The 19393-nt window shown below is 44.9% G+C and overlaps 1 protein-coding gene across 1 annotated transcript; it reads left to right on the top strand.

The window, feature by feature from the left end:
* The first annotated feature begins 664 nt into the window (after window positions 1-664).
* On the top strand, window positions 665-19386 carry LOC110258468 (nuclear envelope pore membrane protein POM 121C-like). Its single transcript, XM_021081738.1, is given in 9 exon segments — window positions 665-767; window positions 1449-1550; window positions 15800-16071; window positions 16074-16110; window positions 16113-16198; window positions 16201-16294; window positions 16297-17673; window positions 17676-17899; window positions 17902-19386. Coding segments are annotated over 9 exon segments (3780 nt in total).
* The last annotated feature ends 7 nt before the right edge of the window (window positions 19387-19393 follow it).

The raw sequence follows: 19393 nt of genomic DNA, 5'->3' as shown, positions 1-19393 counted from the left end.
GGATGGGAAGGCAGGAAGGGTGGCCGGGCCGAAGCCTGTGACCTTACTTGAACAGTTGCACTGGTGAGGCTGGCGAGAACTGAAGAAACAGCTGAACATATTGCCTGCTTCCTTCCCTGAGGCTCCCGTGGTATATACGCTTAGTGAGGCAGCTCCCTTGCCAGCGTTTCCCTGAGAGCCAGCTCTGCTGGAGAGTGGCAGGTAGAGACCTCACCCCTTGCATCTCTGATATGCATTTGATGGGCTTGGGGGAAGCGCTTATCCCTATAGCTTTACCTTGCTTGGCTTGGCTATGCAAGGTGCGTCTCCCCATCTTGTCCCATTAGAGGACTCAGGGTCTCCATTCCTGCTGCTTTGTCCGTCACCGACTGCTTGCAGGATCAATTCCTTTTGAAATGATCCTGAGTCTAGCTTTGCCTTGGATACCCCAGTGGGTGCTGCTCCTCAAGTCGGAGCCTCTGTTTCATCGCCAACCCTCTCTGCCAGTTTGGCCCCCACGAGCTTGGTGGCTCAGGACAGTTAGCCTGGCAGATGGAGGGGTGACCTGTCACTCTGGGAGAGGGAAGCTCTTGGAACAGGCAGGATGCCCACCACTGCTTTCAGCTGCCTCCTTGTCCACCTTCCCTGTTGGCCTCACTGGACTTATCTTCCTCCCCGGGATCACATGTTTAAGCCTTATTCTGTATTACTTTATCGGATGCTCATGTCCATTGCTCTTAGAGTCGAGATTGATGGAATAATTGAATTGTATGAGTGGCGGCACGTTGGTAATGCTGGACGGAACTGTTTAAGTTTCTGGGGCCTCGCTATTTGAATGTGGAAAGTAGCACCACTTGATGGCTCCAAGTGCTGAGTCTTGACTTTTCAGTTGGTGTTTTGATCTTCAGGGCTGGCGGCCTAGGTGGATGGGGCCACTTTTTTCTTTGCCCATCTACCTAACCTCACGGCAGGCTAGATCACCCATCGTATAAGTTAGAAAGCGTTTAAGTAATAAGCAACATTTTAAAACCGTATCTTACTCCCCCCGCCCCTTCCTTTCTTCTTCCTTTTTTCCAAAACCACGTACCCCAGGCCCAAGAGCCTGGCTGCCACGCCTATCCTCTTTGGGAGAAGCATGAGTGCGTGTGTCGAAGTGAAAAGAAAAACATCCTTAAACATTTCCAACCAGATAAAATAGTTATTTTTGTGTTTAAGCTAAATTGCCTTTTAAATTCCTTCAAGCTTGGTTCACTGAGGTGGTTAAAGACTATAGACTATAGACTAGAAATTAGCTGTATAGTTCAGTAATGCCTGTGTGAAGAAGAGGCTCAAATGCTGTCCCAGGCAGCCTTTCCGAGGGCCTGGAGCTTCTGCTGGAAGCACAAAATGTCATTCTTATTTTATAAATGTGACGGAGGTGTAAGGAGTCCCCCTGCCCTTTTTGACTGAGGGTGACTGTCTGCTGGCAGGGGACTGTGCCCCCCACCCCCCTGGAGAGCTCGACTCCTGGCTGTTGTGTGTGGAGCTGAGGAGGGACCTGAACCTGGAACATCTGCCAGGACGAGAGGGGGGTGGGGCACAGGCCTAGAAATCAGGCTTCTGCCTACACCTTACATAAGGCAGACCCTCTCAGGTTAGTCCTCTGAGCTAGCTTGCCTCAGTTCCCCAGGCAGGACCCTTGGTCCAGGAACCCCCAGGAGACCAAAATATTCTGCTCTTCTGAGGATTGCAAGGAAATACGGGAAAAAAGGTTTCTCCTCAAAAGGTACAACCAGTCTGACTTTCAGCTACAGTGTGAGCCTCATTTTCAAATGTATACAGTGCTTCCAGTTCTTGAATACTTCTGCGTTACAAGAGCATGCGGCTTTGGACTACCTGTTGGCACTGTCCCCCTGCTAGGCATTTTCAGAATTGCTCCATGAGTTTACAGTTTTTTCTTTTAGTATACTTTTGATTGCAAAATGTGACTGTCATTGTTACCCTTTTATCCATTAACTTTGTTCTTACGGAATCATTCCCTTTTAATGTTTCCTTTAAGTTTTTGGGTAATTTTGTGAGACAGCAGCAGGAAATGTATGTATTCAACCTGCCGTTTTTCGTTTGAAGACTGCTATTTAAAAATGTAACAAACATATCTAGTTAATATTTTATACCGCTTAAATGTCTCAGTCCTTTTAGAAATAATATAAATAAAATGGTTTAATGTTGATATGAATGTTTCGTATTTATTTATTTTAGGATTCCATTTTACTCTTTTTTTTTTTTTTTTTTTTTTTTTCCTTTTTGCCGCTTCTAGGTCTCCTCCTGTGGCATATGGTGCTCCCAGGCTAGGTGGTTTGTTGGACCTGTAGCCGCCAGCCTCTGCCAGAGCCACAGGAACTGCCAGATCCAAGCCGAGTCTGTGACCTACACCACACTCACAGCAATGCTGGATCCTTAACTCACTGAGCAAGGCCAGAGATCACACCCGCAACCTCATGCTTCCTTGTCGGATTCCTTAACCACTGAGCCACGATGGGAAATCCTCCATATCACAATCTTCAACGCAAACACCAGTTATGGTTTTGTTAACTTTATATTTCATTATGGATTCATTTAATCACTCTGTTTATTAGTTTCTTTCCTTGCCGTTATTTCTGACCTCCCTCTGAATTTACTCTTCTTTCTTATTCTGTATTAATTTTTGAATGAAGAGATCTGAGGGGTGACCTATCATAATGATACTTCTGAAATGTGCATTTGTTCATTTTTGGAGATAGAATTCTCAACAGAAGCTGTGCCTTTTGGGATCTTGTGCTGTCTTGTCATCTTACCTTTCTGGAATGCCTCGCCAGCTCAGATTTCTATTGAGCCTCTGTTGAAGTTAGTGACCAGTATCCTAATTAGTAAAAGGCACATGAGTAGGCCCTTACATTCTGTATGTGCTATGCGATTTCATAGAATCCCATGTGGCAAAGAGATTGCTGGCTATGGGATGGCTGGAACCCATGTCTTAATTCACACTTTGTCATTTGTTTGCTCAGGTGTTCATGGTATTAATCACTAGCTTATATTCAGTGTAATGAGAGGACCATGTCACTTCTGTGCCTCTTTGGTTTTTGTGGTGCTGCAATGCACGTACGATGGGGCCAACCTAAATTCAGATGTGTGGCAAGGAAAATGATTTGTGCATGAAATTTTCAAAAAGTGTCAGTGGTAACAATTTTCCAAGGCTATTGCAATCGAGACTCAATCTCAAGTACTGTATCGTTGCCTGAACCACTATACAGACTTTAAGGTCTTCCTCCAATAACTTCTTCTAACCTTCTTTTCTCCCCGATGAAGTTCTTTAAAATTTGGGAACCCGTATTAAACTGTGAACTTTGAACTCAGACACTGGAATATGAGTTGATAGTACATGTTTTAGGTCTGAAATTCTCTGGGGCTGTCCTGAACCATGGCTGGGCGATTTTAGATTTAAGCCAAACACAAATTGAAAAGAAATACATGTCCTTCAAAATGTACACCTATGTTACCAAATTAGTAATTTTCTAGTAACATAAAAGCTGCCATTTATACGAATGACAGGTCCTGTCTGGTCTTACAAAGATGAAGTAACAGTGAAGTCAGGAACAATTATAGATTGTTCGCTGCTTTTCACTACAATGATAGAGATTTCATAGTTCTTGACTAACAGAAGTTGTTCATGTCTATTCATTGTACATGTTCATAAAACATAAGTTACACAGAGTGGTTGTCAAATGAGCCTGTGGCCATAGCTGTTGATGTTTCATGCCAAGGTAGGCAATTCATCTGGCATAAATGGCACAAAGGGTCTAACCGGGGAGTTCCCCTTGTGGCTCAGCAGTAATGAACCCGACCGGTACCCAAGAGGACATTGATCCCTGGCCTCGCTGGGTGGGCTGAGGATCTGGCGTTGCCGCAAGCTGTGGTGTAGGCTGCAGACATGGCTCAGATCCTACACTGCTGTGGCTGTGGTGTGGACCAGCAAGTGCTGTGGTGTAGGCCGGAAGCCACTGTGGTAGGGGCCGGCAGCTGTAGCTGGGAAGTTCGTGGCCTGGGAACTTCCGTAAGCAGCAGGTGCAGCCCTAAAACCAAACCAACCAAACAGACAAACAAAAAAGGTTCTCCCCAGACATTATATTTTAACAAAGTCTTCAGTTAAGTGTAATCTCTAATCACTTGGCCTCTGTCACTGCATTTGTAACGTGGCTTGTTGAGAAAATCATGAACATTTTCTGTGGCTTTCACGTACTTTGACAGAAATTTGAAAATTGAGAGAACTCTGTAGGACGTAGATATAGTGAAATTCTATGTGCAAAAGCACATGTCTTTGAAACTGGCTGTGTGTTACTTCACATTGAATATTATGTTTTCTGGTTAGTTCCTCAAGAACAATGGAACTGACATATCATTTTCTTGTGTTTTAAAACAGAGTCCTTTTTTCAGCATCTTATCCACATTCTGTTGGCATTTTCCGGCTTCACTGATGAGTAATAGCAATAATGGAGTTACTTAAGTCTATATTCAGTAGATGTTAAGCATAAAGAGAAATACTGTAGGTAGTTATTTAACTAACACACAGCCACCAATTTTAGAGGAAACGGAGGCTTGTCTGGCCGTTAACATGGCCTGTGTAGTTCAGCTTCACGGCGTAGCTTCTTATAGACTGAAGGTCCTGTGCCTTCAGCATTAATAGAAAGCATGTTTTTATTGGTCAGTTTGCTTTAGGGTTAAGGCATGCTTCAACCTCAGCAATATGATCTAGTGAGCAATGAAGAGGATGGTACTGAGTATAATTGGATGGGCTAAGTTGTTAGTTTCTCAGGCCCTGGAAGAGTACTGCAATTCCTTTGTAATACCTTCTTCAAACACAGTGAAGGAATACAGGATTTCCAGCCAACCTCCTTAGGAATACCTAAATTATCTCCCTTCCAGAGCCCAATCTAGCAGATGAAAGAAAATTATACGAAAAGGTTGTATATGTCTAGCCTTGGTTCTCTCTAAGAAATAATACAGTTTTAAAGCGGAGAGTATTAAGGATCACATACAAACATTAAGGTCACGTCATAAGTGCCAAATGTCTCCTAGGGTATTCAAATAAGAGTAAAAATTTAGATAAAGACAAGCTTGGTCTGTCATAGTTGAATGTCCGATAATTACAGTCAGATATGCATATTCAATTATGAGGATATTAGTAAAACGTGTGTAACTTAGTCTGGGGCTTCATTGAAAGCTGCCGGTGGGAAATGAGTCTGGAAGGGTGTTTTCTCAGGTTAATGCCATCAACACAGACCATCAGTGACCGGTCAGTGATAGGAATAGACGAGAGCTTTATCTGAAGTACACTGAAGACTGTAGCCTAGGAGAGAGAGCCTCAATAAGCATTGGAATTGTGTTTCCACTGAACTACAGAATGTGGGAGGCCTATGCAGGCAAAGATGGCAAAGGTACATAAGCTGTCTGTCAAGTGTTAGGATTGGAACAGGCAAGAAGTAAGGGCCCTTTTTAAGTGAGGATTGGTTGGGGTCCGAAATGTTTGAATAGTTACACTGATAGGCTTTAGAGAGAGAGCATAAAGTTGCAGCTGGCAGGTGGTAGAAGAGAGTGTTTTCAAATGGCTGGTGATATTCTTGAGTTTGAGGTAGTTCAGAAAAGTAAAGCTCTCCTTGATGCAGGAACAAGACTGAAACAACCTCCACGATGGCTACCTGTTTCCACTTTGAATGCCTGAATCAGTTGCTCCATCTCGCAATTCTATTTTTTTTTTTTTTTTGGTCTTTGTCTTTTGTCTTTTTAGGGCCACACCCACTGCATATGGAGGTTCCCAGGCTAGGGGTCCAATTGGAGCTACAGCTGCCAGCCTACACCACAGCCCCAGCAACGACAGATCCAAGCCGTGTCTGATACACCACAGCTCACAGCACCACCAGATCCTGAAGCCACTGAGCGAGGCCAGGGAGTGAAGCCACAACCTCACGGGGCCTAGTTGGATTTGTTTCCGCTGTGCCACTCCAGGAACTCCCCATCTTGATGTTTTTAGTGCATTATTTCCTTTAGTGGTTAAAGCAGGTGTACTAAGGATGTTTGGCAGGCCATGGGAAAGAGTGTTCTAGTTAGTGTAAAGTTCAGGCCAAATCAGGTGAAATCCAGGATGACTTCCTCCTATCTCAATATGAAAACATTTCTTCAGTCAGCAGCATGTATATGGATGATCGCATTCAGATTACAGAAAAGTACTTAAGGATAATTTTTACATAGGAGAAAACACAGAAAACTGGCAGGATTTCAAGCAGGTTAATAAAATTGGTAGCATCAGTGATGCTTTCCACAGTGGTGAGTGGTTAGTCACCCGAGGTTAATAGGGGAACAGCTGTCCAAATACTTAGCATGTTATATTTAAGAAGTTGCTGTTGAACAAAGTGACCGAGTTGTGTATATGTGTGTGTGTGTGTGTGTGTGTGTGTGTGTGTGTGTGTGTGAGTGTGTGTGTATATATACATATATAAATATATATATATATTCCTTCTTTTTTCATGTTATATTCCATCATGTTGTAACGCAAGAGACAGGACAGAGTTCCCTGTGCTGTACAGTCGGACCCCAGTACTTATCCACTCCAAACTTCCTAGTTTGTATACTCCAACCCCACACTCCCCATCCATCCACTCCCTCCTCTGTCCCCAGCAGCATCCACAAGTCTGTTCTCCATGTGCCCGATCTGTTTCTGTTTTGTAGATGGGATCATTTTTGCCCTATTTGCGGCTGGAGCGTCGCCGGTAGAGTCCTCACCACTTGCATCTCTGATGTGCAGCAGAGTGCAAGATGAAGTTCCTATCCAACTGTTTTGGGTTTACAGAAGAGTGATGCTAGGAATTTTTACAGCCTTTCAAACTAAGCAATGGAGAGTCCCTGTGGTGGCGCAGTGGGTCAGTGATCCAGCTTGTGTCTGTGCCATGGCCAGTTCAGTTCCTGGTCCAGTGCAGGGGTTTAAGGATCCAGCATTGCTATAGCTGTGGTGTAGGTTGCTGATAGGGATTGGATTCAGTCCCTGGCCTGGGAACTGCCATATGGTGCGGGGGCAGCCAGAAACAGACAAAAAAAATTAACAGTAAAAAACAGAGTAAGAAACTATAGTTGTGTTGCATGTCCCTTCTTGCAAAAGGAAGTTTAGAATGAACATTTTTGAAAGATTTTCTTCTTTTTTTTTTTTTTCCTGCAGTACAGCATGGGGATCAAGTTATTCTTACATGTGTACGTTTTTTCCCACCCTATGTTCTGTTGCAATATGAGTATCTAGACATAGTTCTCAATGCTGCTCAGCAGGGTCACCTTGTAACTCTATTCTAAGTAGTGTCTGATAATCCCAAGCTCCCGATCCCTCCCACTCCCTCCCTCTCCCTTCGGGCAGCCACATGTCTATTCTCCAGGTCCATGATTTTCTTTTCGGTGGAGATGTTCATTTGTGCTGGATATTAGATTCCAGTTATGAGTGATATCATATGGTATTTGTCTTTGTCTTTCTGGCTCATTTCACTCAGTATGAGAGTCTCTAGTTCCATCCATGTTGCTGCAAATGGCATTATGTCATTCTTTTTTTTTTTGGCGGAGTAGTATTCCATTGTGCATATATACCACATCTTCTGAATCCATTCATCTGTTGATGGACATTTGGGTTGTTTCCATGTCCTGGCTATTGTGAATAGTGTTGCAATGAACATGCGGGTGCATGTGTCTCTCCTGAGAAGAGTTTTGTCCGGATATATGCCCAAGAGTGGGATTGCGGGGTCGTATGGAAGTTCTGTGTATAGATTTCCAAGGTATCTCCAAACTGTTCTCCATAGTGGCTGTACCAGTTCACATTCCCACCAACAGTGCAGGCGGGTTCCCTTTTGTCCACACCCCCTCCAGCACTTGTTATTTGTGGGCTTATGAATGAGGGCCATTGTGACTGGTGTGAGGTGGTATCTCCTGGTAGTTTTGATTTGCATTTCTCTTACAATCAGCGATGTGGAGCATTTTTTCATGTGTTTGCTGGCCATCTGTATATCTTCCTTGGAGAAATGTCTATTCAGGTCTTTTGCCCATTTTTCCATTGATTGATTGGCTTTTTTGCTGTTGAGTTGTATAAGCTGCTTATATATTCTAGAGATTAAACCCTTGTGGGATGCATCATTTGAAAGTATTTTCTCCCATTCTTTAAGTTGTCTTTTTGTTTTCTTTTGGGTTTCCTTTGCTGTGCAAAAGCTTTTCAGTTTGATGAGGTCCCATGGGTTTACTTTTGCTCTTATTTCTATTGCTTTGGGAGACTGACCTGAGAAAATATTCATGGTGCTGATGTCAGAGAGTGTTTTGCCTGTGTTCTCTTCTAGGAGTTTGATGGTGTCCTGTCTTATATTTAAGTCTTTCAGCCATTTGGGGTTTATTTTTGTGCATGGTGTGAGGGTGTGTTCTAGTTTGATTGCTTTGCATGCAGGTGTCCAGGTTTCCCAGCCATGCTTGCTGAATAGACTTTCTTTTTCCCATTTTATGTTCTTGCCTCCCTTGCCAAAGCTTAATTGACCATAGGTGTCAGGGTTTATTTCCGGGTTCTCTGTTCTGTTCCCTTGGTCTGTCTGTCTGTTTTGACACCAGTACCACACTGTTTTGCTGACTGTGGCTTTGTAATATTTCTTGAAGTCTGGGAATGTTATGCTTCCTGCTTGGTTTTTGATTCTCAGGATTTCTTTGGTGATTCTGGGTCTTTTGTGGTTCCATCTAAATGTTTGGATTGTTTGTTGTAGTTCTGTGAAAAATGTCATGGGTAATTTGATAGGGATAGCATTGAATCTGTAGATTGCTTTGGGTAGCATGGCCATTTTTACAATATTGATTTTTCCAGTCCATGAACATGGAATATCTTTCTATTTCTTTACATCTTGTTTGATTTCTTTGATTGAAGTTTTATAGGTCTTGGCATATAGGTCCTTTACCTCTTTGGTCAGGTGTATTCCGAGGTATTTGATTTTTGTGAGGTGCAATTTTAAAAGGTATTGTATTTTTGTATTCCTGTATTTCTTTTTTCCTGGGGACAGCTCAGCAGGATGGGGCTGAAGAACGGGTGCTGGGAACATAAGGAAAAATAATTAACATAAAAGAAGACACAGAGACATTTATCTTAAGTAAAGGTGGGAGCCAGGGGACTCAAGGTCTCAGGGACCAAGAGCCCCATGCCTCAAGAAACCACACTGCCTTTATTGTGCTCTTTAGATGAGATCAATTGAGGAGTGGCTCTGGGTGGAGGATATAGGGCTTGTTTACTATTATATAAGTTCTTTTACTATTTAAAAAGCCACTTAGGTATTAAAGGGTTAAGCTCTTACTCTGACCTCTATGCACATAACATTTCTTAAGCTTAAGTCACCTATGCCTTTTGGTATTTGTTCTTAAGCTTAAGTCATTTACCAGCACTGTGACTGTTTTTCCAAGAAGGAAGATGGGATAAAATAAGACAAGAAGCTGGGATAAAGTAAAGAAGGACAAGATGGAGTTTTCAAGGAAACATGTCTGTGACACCTTTTCTAATATTTCATTGCTGGTATACGGAAAAGTGGCTGATTTCTGAATGTTAATCTTACATCCTGCCACTTTGCTGAATTTCTTTATCAGTGCAAGTAGTTTCTGGGTTGAGTCCTTAGGGTTTTCTATGTATAGTATCATGTCGTCTGCATCCAGTGACAGTTTGATCTCTTCTCTTCCTATATGGATGCCTTTTATTTCTTTTGTTTGTCTAATTGCTGTGGCTAGGACTTCCAAAACTGTGTTGAGTCGCAGTGGTGAGAGTGGGCATCCGTGTCTTGTTGCAGATTTGAGTGAGAAGGCTTTCGGCTTTTCCCCCTTGAGTATTATATTTGCTGTGGGGTTGTCATAAATGGGTTTGATTATGTTCAGGAATGTTCCCTCTATACCCACTTTGGCGAGGGTCTTGATGATGAATGGATGTTGGACTTTGTCAAATGCTTTTTCTGCATCTATTGAGATGATCGTATGATTTTTGACATCGTTTGTTAATGTGGTGTATGACGTTGATTGATTTGCGTATGTTGAACCATCCTTGTGAACCTGGGATGTACCCTGCTGGTCATGGTGCATACTTTTTTGGATGTGTTGTTGGATTTGGTTGGCTAAGATTTTGCTGAGAATTTTTGCATCTATGTCCATCAAAGATATTGGCCGATAATTATCTTTTTTGGTGTTATCTTTGTCTGGTTTTGGAATAGAAAGATTTTCTAAATGGCTAAAGCGCTTTTTTTTTTTTTTTTCCCCTGCTCAATCCTACTTTCCAGTATAATTTAACTGATTCTAAATCCTTTCCAAAGATTTCAACTGCATAAAGTAGTTATTATATAGATAATTTGTGCCTTTGCTTTTTGCTTAGGGCCACAATTCTGTGTGTTTTGTTTATAACGTACTTTGTCCAGCTTTGCCCCTCTAGGATAGAATTTGTCATCACAAGAATTTTTGCTACTTTCACCATTTTCCCTATCCTAGCTATAGAAGCTAAGCTTTACACAGATTACCTCATTGATTTACACTTAATGCCACATTTTAAAACATGTATTTTACCAATAGAAACTAAGCCCTAAATCGTTAGGGGTTAAATGACTAGCCCAGTAAATACACAGCCAAAAAATAAAAGACCTGAATGAATTCCAGTGCTTAGTACCATTTATAGAATCAAATCTGCAAAAATTTTACGAACACCTCCACACCTCCATCTCGTTAATGCTGTTACCTTTAGTGGTATCATTATGGATTTATCTTACTGTGGTTATTTCGAGTGACTGTTACACTTTTCAGTATTTTATAAAGTTCCTAAATTGAGCGTATATTCCTCTATAATATATATGTTAGATTAAGGCATACTGAGGTAGTAAAAGGATATTTTTGCTCTGTCAACATTAAAATCCATGCTCTTTATATATCACTTCTACATAATTATTCCACTCATATTTTATATCTTTGTGATTTATAAGAACCGATTGGTTACTTATCTTTCGATCCGTGCTTCATTGCTTCTATGATACATACAGAGACATGTACTAGATTGCCATAAGTAGTCGAAGGTCACCCACATTTTCCTTGCTTTCTTCCTTTATTCCAACACTCTCACAGTGGGAAGACATGAGCAAAAGGGAGAGAAGAATGATCGTAGATAGGTAAATTAGCTGATCGATAACTTTGTATTTGTAGAATATATATGAATATATTAAACTAGTTTGGCAAAAACACTTGACATATGACTCTGAAGAAGCAAGCATTCAGTGAATTGTTAGGGTGGTGCCGTATATTAGAAATTATAAGCCCTGATTTGTTAGGTAGAGTGAGGCAGTCCCTAATTGAACCCTGGTGGTCAGTTCACTGTGGTATTACAGCAAGTGATCAATGTAGAGCCCTTGTGATCTTGCTCTATAGAGAACACTGAGTTGAACCGTTAATCCACCTGAAACCTAGTCTCTAATGCTCCTGCAGTTCAACTTAATGAAGACATCTATTTTCCTGATGAGTCATGAGATACAAACTCTGTAGAGGGAAAGAGACCGTTTTTCAGAAAATGTTGTGAAATATGAATGTGGGAAAGAGTAAGATTAATTCTGACCAGAGGCCTAGAAAGACGCAACGGAGAAGTCAACTTTTGGGTCGTTCTTGAAAATAACGAAAATGTCTATGTGTATTTTATTCTTGAAGATCAGAATAGTGATAAAGTCTTTCCCCAAGAGAACTGCTAACTCTGTTTTAGATAAAGCAAGTACAGTAGCCAAAAAGGTTGCTATCAGATGATATACACAAGAATGAAGGGGTGGAAGTGGTGGCTTATGGAAGTAAAACCCACGGCTAATTCACATCAACCGTGACGCACAAATCTTCCAACTTCGACAAGGCCGTAGTGGTCCATTCATTAAACGGTTTTGATGGCTTTTGGAGACTCATGAAATATATAAATTTGAATTTCATTGAGAAACTCCTAAATGCCGTCATGCAGATTTATTACAGCTGGGCATATTATTAAGACTAGCCCAGATGAGTGGTCTGTGTAGAACTTCAAGCTACTGACATGTACATCTTGTAGGCTGCTGTACACGCAAGAGTTGACTACTTTAGTGAACCCCCCAAAATGAGTAGTTCCCTTTATTGCTACCTTAAAAGTTTCTCTTTTAAACATCCTCTAGGTCTGAATCAATAGTCTGTATAGTTTGCTCTTAAGCTCAGGTGTTCTTTCCTTTAGAAAATGTTTTATGATCAGGAGTTCCCGTCGTGGTGCAGTGGTTAACCAATCTGACTAGGAACCATGAGGTTGCGGGTTCAGTCCCTGCCCTTGCTCAGTGGGTTAACGATCCCACGTTGCCGTGAGCCTTGGTGTAGGTTGCAGATGTGACTCGGATCCCACGTTGCTATGGCTCTGGCATAGGCCAGAGGCTACAGCTCCAATTTGACCCCTAGCCTGGGAACCTCCATATGCCGCGGGAGTGGCCCAGGAAACAGCAAAAAGACACACACACACACACACACACACACAATGTTTTATGATCAGAAGCCCTGCCCCAACCATTATGGAATAGATTAGAATGGGTTAAATAGATCTCCTTCGTGTTTTTCTTTAAAGTCCTACAATCTGTGGATAAAGGCAGATTTTATTCTTTCCTAGTTAATGTTCCATTTATTAATTTTCCCCTTAACATGTTGCGCTGCGAGATGCTCCAGTACAATGCTGAGTGGAAGTGGTAAGAGTGGTAAGGTCTTTTTCCTGATCTTAAGGAAAAAGTATTTGGCCTCTCATCATTAAATATGATTTTAACTCTAGCTTTCCCATATTCTGTTCCACATATTTTCATATCTCTAGGTTTAGTTTATGGAGAATTTTCATCATAAATCAGTGCTCGATTTTGTCAAATGTTTTATTTTCAACTCAGTTCTTTCTTACTGAATTTTGACCACATTCATGGACATTGATTTTTCCATGGTCACTTCCAAATAGTATCAGCGCCTTAGGCAGGACCATGGAGCTGGTTTGGAGTGGGTTAAGGTGGGAGGTGTGTCTAACAAAAGTGGTAGCAACACTTTTCACAAGGATCGGGAAGATTTTCTCTAAAGACTACTTCTAAATGTCTTTTTTGCCTATAGTGCACTATGTCTTTAGCATATGTTTTTCTCTAGCGTCTCCTCTTTCATTTCTAATTTTTTTGAATTTTCTCTCTTTTTCTTAGTCTAAAGTTTTTTTAAAATCATAGTTGATTTATAACATTGTGTCAGTTTTTTCTATACAGCATAGTGTATACACACACACACCCATACACATATATACACATATGCATTCTTTTCCTCATACTCTCTTCCATCATGTTCTATCCCAAGAGACTGGATATAATTCCCTGTGCTATCCATAGGACCTCATTGCTTATCCATTCTAAATGTAGTAGTTTGCATTTCCCAACCCCAAACTCCCCAAGTATTCCACTCCCTCCCCACAACCCCCTTGGCAACCACAAGTCTGTTCCAAGTGTCTGTGAGAGTGTTTCTCTTTAATATATAGGTTCATTCATGCCATATTTGAGAGATGAGTAGTCATTATATTTATCTTTCCAAGCAGTTCTTTTATTGCTTTTGTTGTTGTTGTTGTTGTTGTTTGACTGGTGGTTGGTTATGGCCGTCTCGTTCTATTTCATTTTTTCCCATGTTGATCTTTTATATTTCCTTCCTTCCTTTCTAAGCTTGGGCTTAGCTTGTTCCTGTTTCTGATTCCTTGAAAGCAACTTCAAAGAATTGAAATGTTCAGGTATTTAATGGAGATTTTTTTCTTTCCTTCTTCTTTCTTACATAAAAAAACAAAGCAAAACAAAACAAAACCTTTTAGGGCCACCCCCTCAGCATATGGAGTCTCCCAGGCTAGGGGTCCAGTCGGAGCTATAGCTGCCAGCCTACACCACAGCAAACGCAATGCCAGATCCGAGCCATATCTGTGACCTATGCCATGGCTCAGGGCACCATGGGATCCTTAACCCACTGAGCGAGGCCAGGGATCGAACGTGCAAACTCATGGTTCCTAGTCGGATTTGTATCCACTGTTCCATGACGGGAACCCAAGATGTTTTCTTCTTAACATTTGCTTGTATCAATATAAAATTCCTTGTAGGAACTGCTTTTGTAGCATCCTCTATGTTTTGGTATATTGCGTTTCTGTTTTCATTTGTTTAAATGAACAACAGGTTACAACAGGTTATTTTGTTGTAAATCTTTGGATTTCTTATTTGACCCATTGGTAGTTCCGAGTTGTGTTGTTTAGTTTCTGTATGTTTGTAAACTTTCCAGCATTCCTCTTGTTGTTTTTTAGTGTCTTATCCATCATGGGTGAACAAGTTGCTATAGTTTTAAATCTTTTAAAATTTGTGAAAGTTTAACATGATGTGGCTCATGATATGATCTATCCTAAGGAATGTGCTCTGTGCACTTGAGAAGAGTGTTTGTTGTTCTGTTGCGTAGAAATATCTATGTATGCCTGTTAGGACCATTTGGTCTAATTTATAGTTACCATACTCTGCTTTGGCGCTCGAGCTTAATTTTTCCTACATAGGTGCAGTGTGTGTCCTTTGGCCAACATATGCTCATTTCTCCCACCTCTCTGCCCCTGGTGAGCTCTGTTCTAGTCTTTGCTTCTATGTATTAAACCTTTTGGATCCTATAAATGAGTGAGATCATTCTATCTTTTTGTGTTTGGTTTATGTGATTTAGCAGGTCTTCCAGGTTCATCTCTTTTGCTGCAAGTGGCTGGATCTCTTGGGCATTTAAGGCTGGATAATACACACACACACACACACACACACACATTTGTTATCCATTCATCTGTTGTTGGGCACTTACCTGGTTTTCTTATATTGGTTACGGTGAATGTTCCTGCAGTGAACATGGGAGTGCAGATATCATTTTGAAGTACTGATTTCATTTCCTTCAGTTTGAAATTGCTGTATCCTATGGTATTTTTTTTTTTTTTCTTTAACTTTTTGAGGAATCTCCTTACTGCTTCCCACCATGCCTGTACTAATTTACATTCGAATGAGATGACCTCATTTGGTTTCTTTTTAACCATTCAGATGGAATCATCTGAATGATTACAAGTCATGTAGTCAAATGAGGGAACAAGTAATCCGTCCTTTGGAAGTTTTAAAACTGTGGGGCACCAAAGACTATTATTTTGGTCGAATATATTAGACTATTTACCTGTCTATCTATGTAAATATAGTGTTTTATTTGTGTTCTTTTCTGAATCCTCTAAACATTTTAACATACAGACATGTAGTACGTTTCTCCACTTTCTCATTATTTCAACCGTAGATAAAAATACAAAGATGATGAATCATTCATCATATGGAGATTATGTTTAACATGTCTTAACATGTTACTTAGGTCTATTTCAGATTTGGAAAGTGTTGTAAAATCAAGTACAGTACATCCCACTGAGGTTCCCCTTTTGTCTTCATTGATAGCCTCATCCCCTGCCTGTGTAGCATTATCCTAAAGTTGACATTCTCCAAGCATTTTTATGATATAGGTATATGTGTCTGTATCTTACCTATGTGATTATTTTCACTCAAGTATATCTGGCGCATGCACATTTGTTTTGGGGGTTTTATTTTTGACTGTTTGTTATTATTATTTATTCCGGGGCTACCCTTGCTTGCGAAGTCGCGGTGTCTGCAGCAGCTGCGGTGACTGCAGGAGGCAACCTGTGGAGCGGAGGTTGATAGCCAGTGTTAGGGACCTTGGGTCTGTGGGCTGGTGCCGCCAGGGGCAGGGGCAGCGCTGCTGGGCCTGTGGCTGCTGGGCCTCGTGCTGTACTTGGTGCCCGCGGGGGTGGCGGTTACGCTGGCCTGGCTAGCTGTGGGTGCGACCGCGGTCTGGTGGGGCCTGCGCCGCGAGCCCCGAGGTTCACGCGCCTTCCGAACCTCGCTGGTTCGGAACGCGCGCTGCCATGGAACACTGCTCACCTTGCCTCCGGCGTAGTCAGCAGTAAACGGAAGTCTCCTAGAGCCTCCGCGCCTCTTCCAAGGACTTGGACCCGCGCTCATCTGTTCCTCATGGGCAACTACCTAGGCAAGCCCGCCCCCCGCAGCCTGCCTCCACCTCGGAGGCCAGGGACCTGCGGGAGAGGCCTGGCCGCCGCCCGCCCACCCGCCCCACGCCGCCGCCGCCAGCTCCATCAGGCCATACCCCGGGGTTCATACTCACCCCTCCCTACCCACTCCTCTTCCCCGACCCTCTAGGAGGACGGCCCTCCGGGGTTGTGGCCTGTAGCACATCGGTTTGTAATACCACCTCGAAGGAGATACCCAATCCAGCAGGCCCACTATGCCTCGCTGGGGGTCCTTCCCACGGTGTGCTGGAATAGTTGTCACAGGAAGACTGTGCTCTCTGCTCGCAATTCCAAAGTGGTGTGCAGCCCAGTGAGAGTGAGGATTGCTCCTCCGGATAGCAAGTGGTTTCGTCCCCTGCTATCAGAGCAGAGTAGCAGCTCAACCGTGTCCTCCCCATCAGCTAGTGCCCCAGACCCATGTGCAAAGGAGACTGTGCTGAGTGCCCTCAGAGCGAGGAAGAAAAGGACGGTGAAGGAGGAAGACCAAATACTGGCTGATGGCCAGGAAGAAAAGAGAAGGCGCCAGGACAGCAGTGGACGTGGACATTCAGCATTTGAGCCGCTGGCGGCCAATGGAATCCCTGCCTCTTTTGTGCCTAAGCCTGGGTCTCTGAAGAGAGGTCTCAGTCCCCAGAGCTCAGATGCCCACTTAAATAAGAGGTCACGCACCTCTTCACTGAGCTCCTTGACCAGCACGTACTCAGGCGGCGTGCCCATCTCCAGGCGCAATGCCATCACCAGTTCTTACAGTTCTACTGGAGGTCTCTCTCAGCTGCGGAAGAGGAGTGGTCCTAGGTCATCCCCCTTCTCCAGGCCAGCTTCGTCCTGCTCCCAGGCTCTAGCGAGGCCAGCAAAGGAAATAAGAGAAGAGGAACTTTCTCATCATTCTGCTTCGTCAACTGCATTCACAACAGACAAGGAGTCCTGGGGAGCAGAAGTTGCCGATACCACCACAAGGGAGAAACAGGACTCGTGGAGTTCTCCACCAACACCTGGCAGCTCAGGGCAGCGTAAGCGGAAGGTGCAGCTGCTGCGGTCCTGGCGAGGGGAGCAGCTGACCTTGCCTCCACCTCCCCAGCTTGGGTATTCAGTCACTGCGGAAGACTTAGACTTGGAAAAGAAAGCTTTGTCACAATGGTTCAGCGAGATCTTGGAGGATAAGACTGATACTACCTTGAGCTCTATCCCTGAGAACCCACCTACCAGTCAGCCTCCGGTCTCTTTCAGCCTGCCTACTGCTGGGACTCCTGCCACCGAAACCTCCCTCCCAGCCCCAAGCCCTAGCCCACTGTTGAAGAGCTTGAAGAAGCAGCAGGATTCCCCAGGCCTACCATCGCCCCCCAAGTCTGCTGGCATGGCAAGCCCTGTGGCCCATTCGCCTCCGAAGACACCCGGCCCTCTGGCCCCTCTTGGCTCTTCACAGTCAGGGCCTCTTGCGGGCACCTCCTCGGACTGCAAACCTACAGCTGTTTTCTGTGGCGGCACCCTTACCCCCGCTTCTTCCACAGGACCAGTCACTGACACCAAGTCACCTCCAGCCCTGAGGCTGAGACGTCTGCCAACTCCCAAGCCTTGTCGGCCCCCCCTCCCCCTCCCAAGCAGAATATTCCTTGTGGAATGCTGGGCACCTCACCTGCTAAGCCTCCTGCCTCTGCAGCTCCTGCTGTGTCTTCACCATCTCCCGTGCTCGATCCCATTTTTTGGCCCCCTCCTAAAAGCAAGAACGAGGGCCCCTTGCCCTCTAGCCCTTCCAAGGTCCAGCCACCACATCTTCCAGCTCAGCCCTCCCCGCAAGTACCCGCAGCCCGTCCCGCACTTTTAAACCTGGCTTTCACACCAGGGAGGCCCCTGCATCCGTGCCCATAGTAACTCCCTTCTTCAAGCAGGCAGCTCCTCCAGCCGGTGCTATGAGCGCCCCTCTCTTCCCTGGCCAGACCCGTGCCACCTCTGCAGTGGCTGCTGCGACCACAGCTGGCACCTCCGTAGACTCTGCTCTGAAGCCCGTGTTCAGCTTCCGTGTGAGCAGCATGACCAGCACCCTGAGCAGCGTGACTAGCACCACCGCTTCCACCTCCCAGCCCGTCCTCTTTGGGACTCCCTCTGCCTCTGGTGGCAGCTTCACAAACCCAGCTGTGGGTTCCAGCTCCATAGTCCAGCTTGGTAAGCCTCCCACCATGCCTCCTTCAAGAGCAGTCACCAGCTTTGGCCAGTCCCTTCCCGGTGCCCCTCAGGCAGTGGCCAGCAGCAGCAGCAGCAGCAGCAGCAGCAGCAGCAGCAGCAGCAGCGCTAGCACTGCTGGCTTTAGTGATTTGGGCAGCAGCCTTCCAGCCTCTGCCCCAGCCACCACCAGCCAGGCCACGCTGACATTCAGTAGCACCCCCCGCCCAGCCATCAGCGTTCCCTTTGGCTCAAGTGCCAAGCCCTCTCTGTCATCATATCCAGGATCCAACGCCCAGCCCAGGTTTGGGGCCACTGATGGGCAGCAGCAGTGGGCTGCCAAGCCATCCCTTGTCCCCAGCTTGTGTAGCTCCTTCACGTTGGGAAACTCTGCAGCCCCCGCCCCGACTGCCACTCCAGCCGCAGCCCAGCCAGCCTTTGGCAGCACCACACAGTCCACTCTTGGTGGCCTGAAAGCCACAGCCTCTGCCTCGGGCACCCTTGCCGGCCCCCAGCCAGCCTTTGGCAGCACCACAGCCGTTTTCTCCTTTGGTGCAGCCACCACCTCTGGCTTTGGAGCTACAGCCCAGACCACCGGCAGTGGGGCCAGTCGCTCCAGTAGCACGACACCATCTCCCTTCACATTTGGGGGATGGGCAGCCCCACCCTCTGGCAGCAGAGGCTTTGGGCTCAGTGTGGCTTCGCCAGGCACCAGCTCTGCCTCAGGAGCCTTTGGCTCCGGAGCAGGACAGAGTGGGACCGCTGGCAGCACGACTCCTTTTGTGGGAGGCTTGAGTCAGAAGAGCCTGGGTGCACCCAGCCAGAACACATCCTTTGGCCTCAATGTGGCCTGCAGTGCAGAGAGCAAACCTGTGTTTGGAGGCGCCTCCACGCCCACCTTTGGTCAGAGCACCCCTGGCCCTGGGGTGGGCACATCAGGCAGCAGCCTCTCCTTTGGGGCGTCCTCAACACCCATCCAGGGCTTTGTTAGAAAAGGACCTTCCTTTTCCATTGGTGCAGGACCCAAGCCCCCAGGGGCTTGGCCACAGCTACAGGCCCGGAGGCAGCACACTAGCAAGAAGTAGCCCTGGC

The sequence above is a fragment of the Sus scrofa genome, unplaced genomic scaffold, assembly GCF_000003025.6.
Source record: "Sus scrofa isolate TJ Tabasco breed Duroc unplaced genomic scaffold, Sscrofa11.1 Contig2116, whole genome shotgun sequence".
NCBI classification, from domain to species: domain Eukaryota; kingdom Metazoa; phylum Chordata; class Mammalia; order Artiodactyla; family Suidae; genus Sus; species Sus scrofa.
The sequence above is the reverse complement of the archived record's forward strand: the minus strand, read 5'-3'. Positions and strand labels throughout refer to the sequence as shown.